The 6,000-nt window shown below is 42.6% G+C and overlaps 1 protein-coding gene across 1 annotated transcript in view; it reads left to right on the top strand.

Moving 5' to 3' along the window:
* The window catches only part of pcsk5a (proprotein convertase subtilisin/kexin type 5a), a 37,907-nt gene that overhangs the window by 13,384 nt on the left and 18,523 nt on the right, over nucleotides 1-6,000 (top strand). The window contains exons 13-21 of the mRNA XM_050053606.1: nucleotides 1,006-1,142; nucleotides 1,273-1,395; nucleotides 1,604-1,706; nucleotides 1,983-2,173; nucleotides 2,418-2,502; nucleotides 2,935-3,038; nucleotides 3,175-3,313; nucleotides 3,526-3,641; nucleotides 4,025-4,127. Of these exons, the coding sequence (XP_049909563.1) occupies nucleotides 1,006-1,142; nucleotides 1,273-1,395; nucleotides 1,604-1,706; nucleotides 1,983-2,173; nucleotides 2,418-2,502; nucleotides 2,935-3,038; nucleotides 3,175-3,313; nucleotides 3,526-3,641; nucleotides 4,025-4,127 (1,101 nt within the window). The remainder of the gene's footprint in view (nucleotides 1-1,005; nucleotides 1,143-1,272; nucleotides 1,396-1,603; nucleotides 1,707-1,982; nucleotides 2,174-2,417; nucleotides 2,503-2,934; nucleotides 3,039-3,174; nucleotides 3,314-3,525; nucleotides 3,642-4,024; nucleotides 4,128-6,000) is intronic.

Genomic DNA, 6,000 nt, shown 5'->3' with positions numbered 1-6,000 from the left:
TCAAACTTCCTAGGAAGAGATTGATTTTAAGTGTTTTTCAAAAAATTCAAAATGGCGGAAAATCTATATAATTTGAAGTTATGGGTCTTTGAGGCAAATTTGTTCCTCATAAGGAGAGGCATCTCTGTGCAAAGTTTCATGTCTCTACGACATACGGGGCATGAGATATGCCCATTCGAAGTTTGCAATTTCAGTCGGTTGCTATAGCGCCCCCCTTTGGCCAATTGATGTAATTTTGCTTCATTCGCAGTGAGGAGAAAAACGTGGAACAGACACACCCACAGACAGAGTATTCATCATTATATAGTAAGATATACACTGAACAAAAATATAAACGCAACACTTTTGTTTTTGCTCCCATTTTTCATGAGCTGAACTCAAAGATCTAAAACATTTTCTATACACACAAAAGACCATTTCTCACAAATATTGTTCACAAATCTGTCTAAATCTGTGTTAGTGAGCACTTCTCCTTTCCCGAGATAATCCAGCCTAAGGCACACCTGTGCAATAATCATGCTGTCTAATCAGCATCTTGATATGCCACACCTGTGAGGTGGGATGGATTATCTCGGCAAAGGAGAAGTGCTCACTAACACAGATTTAGACAGATTTGTGAACAATATTTGAGGGAAATGGTCTTTTGTCTGTATAGAAAATGTTTTAGATCTTTGAGTTCAGCTCATGAAAAATGGGAGCAAAAACAAAAGTGTTGCGTTTATATTTTTGTTCAGTGTGTTAAGATATATTATACAAGTATATATTAACAGCAGCAGGTGTAGTAGTAGCAGTGCTAATATTAGCAGCAGTACGGGTAGTAGAATTAATAGTAGTAGTTTAACCAGTAGTAGTGTAACTTGTAGTTGTAGTATTAGCAACAGTAGAACTAGTTGTAGTGGTGGTAGTATTAGCAGTAGTAGTAGCAGTAGTAGTAGTAGTAGTAGTAGTACAGCAGCAGTAATAACAGTGGTAGTGTCATCATGATTATGTAATGTTTTGGTTTAGGCCTCTTGACGACTCCGCCGAGGGATTTCAGAAGTGGGAATTCATGACAACTCACAGCTGGGGGGAGTCAGCAGCCGGGAGATGGACTTTGAAAATCCAGGATACTTCCTCTCAGAAGAGAGACAACACTGAACTAGGTCTGCTCTTCCTCTTTGTAACATCACAGTATTATGAAACATACATTAAAGTACAGCTAAAATACAGTGCAGGCCTCCTGGGACAGGCCTCTTATCTTTCCTCTCTTCCTGTTTCTCTGTTGTTTCATAGGGACGCTAAAGGAGTGGTCCCTGGTGATTTATGGCACCGCAGAGCAGCCGTATCCCAGGCATCGTGAGCGAGCCCGATCGGCTGGGATGGCGACGGATAGTGATGTCACTGAAGAATACAGTGGTGAGTCATGTGCTCAGCCCGTATTAAGCTGCCCCTTACTCTAGCTCAGACCTCTCAGACAGCAGCTAAATGCACTCTAATGCAGATCTACAGTTTCTGTCAGTTCAGGTAGTTTTTTATGTTAATATGGGGCTCTACCAGCAAAGTGAATAACTTCTCTGTTGTTGCCATGGTGGTGCAGTGACATTGTGAGTATTTGCCCTTCCAGGACCCTGCGACCCAGAATGCAGTGACGATGGTTGTGAGGGGCCCACCCCGCAGCAGTGTGTCACGTGTTTACACTTTTTTCTCAAGTTCAAGAACAACACAAGGTTAGCATGATTACACAGTACACTTAGTGGATCCAGAATGCAGTGTACAGTATGTGTTTGATACTGTTGCTGCAGAGCATATGGATCACACATACTGCAGATTAAAATAATCAGCTGTTATTTAGTCCAAATGTTTATATATTGTGCCAAAATCTTAACACAAAAAGTGACCTCATCATGATGGCAAAAAATGGACGCAGACTGTCTCCACTCCCACTCATTTAGAGAGTCACACCTCTTGTCCTCTATGTGCTTTGGTCCGTGTCGGTCCAATAGGATGTGTGTATCAGAGTGTCCCAGGGGATTCTGGGGCGACCGCCGGCGTTGTAAGAGGTGCTTCTCCTCCTGCGAGAGCTGCACCGGGAGCCGCAGTGACCAGTGCACTTCCTGTCAACCTGGTCATCACCTGACTGAAGGGACCAGTACCTGCACAGCCACCTGCAGGGATAACTACTACCTTGACCACGGTTGGATTTCTGGCCTTAAACGTGCTTTTATAAATTATGTCTGGTCACATTTTGTAATTATACTTAACAATACAGAAAGAATATCCCCCAGTGAACCATGGAGGGAGCCATGGCTTACAGAGCAGCTGCATATGAGACTGCTAATGAATAGTCAGTTGATGTAACTGCAGTTGAGGGCTGTGTGAGTAAGATTGATTAATCGCTCGGATGTGTATTCCATGTGTATTGTTTGATTTCCCCACAGATGCAAATATGTGCAAGAAGTGCAGTGAAAACTGCTTGAAGTGCACCTCCTACAGCATCTGCACAGAATGCAAACCAGACACAAGGTGAGACAAATTCTCCGATGATGCTTGAATTAACTGCTCGGTAAACACTGCTCCTTCACATCCAGCCGCTGAGAATACTGATTGTCCCTGTGCACCCACCCTCTGCAGCATCATAACAATTAGGAAAAAGAGCCACAGTGTTTTTACGTCACAAGCATGTGTTATCATTTGCCTATAATGAAAAATGGCTCTTAATTTCCATTTTGAAATATTGGCACAAGAAAACAAAACATCCTTGTCAAATTCACCATATTGTTGGGTTAGAAGTTTCCGGAATACTGTGTTCACTGACTCAGTTCACCAAGTACATGTGGTGGTGTGCTGTGGGTTGGAAAACTGAGTCCACAGTCTAAAGGCAATGAGTCATCTTCTCGGTGTCACATGATTGGTTGTGTGTGTCACGGTGCCACATGCTCTCTCCGCCCTCTCCAGTCTGCAGGGGAATCGGTGCCAGCGGAGCTGCGCAGCGGGATTCTACCCGGACAAAGAGGACGGCACATGCAAGCCCTGTCACAAGGCCTGTGCTACCTGTGCAGGTGAGAGCACAGGTCAAAGGTCATGAACTGTATGAAAACTTATCATTAAACACATGGCAGCAGGCTATTTGCAGCACTCCTTTGTGACTTTTGTCCATTTAAGAGCATATTTTGTTTCTGCCTCATGTGACATCAGGTGCAGGTGTTGCGGCGTGCACCCGTTGTGCAGAAGGCTACTTGACGGAGGAGTGGAGGTGTGTGTCCTCCTGCAGTGCTGGCTTCTACGCCACCGAACCAAACCCAGAGATAGCTGATGGGCACAGGATATGTAGGAGGTGAGCTCACTGGTGTGTGTTCAGGTGTGGGTGGTTTGTTTATCTGCTGATGGCAGGCCTTATTCTGGTGGTTGGCTTCTGTGTGTGTGTTTGTAGTTGTGTGCCTGTATGGATAGAGTTTTATTCCCCCCCCCCCCCTGTGTGTGTTTTTTGTGGTCAGTATGCGTGTGTTTGTGTGCGCATGTGTTCAGTCTCTGTGCTCTCCTCCTCAGGTGTGACGCCAGCTGTCTCACCTGTGTGGGGCAGAGCCGGGGGAACTGCAGCAGCTGTTCCAGCGGTCACAGCCTGCAGGAGGGAGTGTGCGTTGTTAACACTGTGTGCACAGAGGGTCAGTCAACCATCTTCTTCCTCTATTACATGTTGGCTCACCGCTGCTAGATAAATATAAAGCGACCTCAACCGATGAAGTTCTCTAACTTCTTTAACTTCTCAAATACAACTATTTCCTTTAACTGAATTAATATCAAACATACCCAACAGCTGCATAGGTATGATGGCAGTATATAGGCTGTTTTATGGGCTCTTTATCTCTATATATGTGTACATTTACAACGTGATACAGTATGTATCATCGTTAGTCAGCCGGGTTTATCTTGAAAAATGTATAGTGTGGAGATGTTCTGTATATGTGGCTTGCATCCTGTGGTATCTATGCCTCAGGTGGTTATTCATTTCTGAGTCAGCGTCGTTCTCTTGCTGCATGTCTATCAGGAGAGTACCAGGACAGTAATGGAAAGTGCCACGCGTGTGATGCAACGTGTCTGAAGTGCACAGGGCCGCAAAAAGAAGACTGCATCAGCTGTGTTTCTTCACGGTGAGTTGGTCTTGACTTTTTAGATTCAGGGTCAGAGGGGAAATTGATACATCCCACTGTTTTCTCTAAGGAAAAAATTATGCTTCACCATGATGAAGAGGGACAAATAATACACCGATGTATTCTTACAGTCAAAGCCTGTAAGCTTCTGACCAATTCTATATAGATGAAAATGAATTGTGTATGTTATTAAAGGGACAGTTCACCCCAAAATCAATAATACATATTTTTCCTCTTAGCTGTAGTGCTTTTTATGTCTCCATGCCGGCAATAGCCATGACTGGAGGCATTATGTTTTCAGGTTGTCCGTCCCACCCCTGTGAGCATGATATCTCAGGAACGCCTCAAGGAAATTGGCTCAAATGTGCACCTGGAATCAATGATAAACTGATTAGATTTTGGTGGTGATAGGTCAAGGTCACTGTGACCTGTGAAAGACCTGTTTCATTCTCATGAACACAATATCTCAAGAACGCCTTGAGGGAATTTCTTTTAAAGTTGGCACAAAGGTTGACTCAGACTCGAGGATGAACTGATTAGAGTTTGGTGGTCAAGAATCAAAGGTCAAGGTCACTGTGACCATGCATCCATCTCATTCTCGTGAATGCGACATCTCAGAAATAGCATAAGGGATTTTTTTCAAATTTCACACAAATGTCCACTTGGACTCAATGATGAACTAACCAGTTTTTGGTGGTCAAAGGTAAAGTCTGTGTAACCTTATCTATCTCATTTTTGTAAATGCAATATCTCAAGAACACTGTGAGGAAATGCATTCAAATTTGACACAAATGTCCACTTGGACTGAGGAATACACTGATTGGACGTTTGTGGTCAAAGGTCAAGGTCAGTGTTACCTCGCAAAATTTGTTTTTGGCCTTACCTCAAGAATTCATACGCTAATTATGACGAAACTTCACAGAAATGTCTAATAGGATGAAATAATGAGATTTTTTATCCAAAAGGTCAACTTCACTGTGACATCATAATGTTCTGCATCATTTTCTGACCATTATTCAGCGTTATAACTGGGCACCAGAAGGGGAGGCATTTGGTCAGATACTTAATTGGTGACACAAATCTTGGGTGCCCACCTTGAAACTGTGCTGATTGTATAGATCTTCTTTGCTGTCATTTTCACAGACATCGATGTAAACTGTAAGAGAAACTTGACTGCTGTGCAGAGGCTTACAACCGCAGGGTGGTAATTATAAATGTCAATCTAGATTGTTTTGGTGTGAGTCGCCAAGTCTTGGAGATGTCTGCCTTCTCTCAAATATAATGGAACTAGATGGCACTTGGTTTGTGGTGCTCAAAGCGCCAAAAAATAAATTTGAAAAACTCAACAGCAATGTCTCTTTCCAGCAATCATATTATTTTTGATATTTCATTGATAGACAATTCATTGATAAATTGGGAAAAAATAATCTGCAGATTAATTGATTGGACTGAATATGAAAAAAACAAAATGTGCCATTTATGGTCTGTTGTTTTCTCCATAATTTGTCAGAAGAAAATTGAACCAATGAAAAATGTACAGCAAAGAACAGTTGCTGTATACAGTGTTAGGGATAGGTTAGTGTTGTTCATATATTACTCATCATCAGATCAATTGGTTCAGAAATTTGAACTTCAAATAATTATCATCAGTGCCTAAAAATCCCTCATTGCCTCCTAGTTTAACCAACTGTGCTCACCCCTCCCTCTGTTCTCCCTGTGTCAACACACTCAGCTTCATCTGTGTAACTCTGCCATATGTTGCATGCTGGGATCGAAATGAGTTCAGCTCATTTGCATAGACATAATTCATATCTGTTGATTTTGTGGTGTTGCAGCTGAAAAACTGGTTTCAGTGTTGTTGTTTTTGGCTGCA

Source organism: Epinephelus moara, chromosome 9 (assembly GCF_006386435.1).
Source record: "Epinephelus moara isolate mb chromosome 9, YSFRI_EMoa_1.0, whole genome shotgun sequence".
Taxonomy (NCBI): Eukaryota; Metazoa; Chordata; class Actinopteri; order Perciformes; family Serranidae; genus Epinephelus; species Epinephelus moara.
Note: the sequence above shows the minus strand (reverse complement) of the source record. Positions and strands in the feature narration are given on the sequence as shown.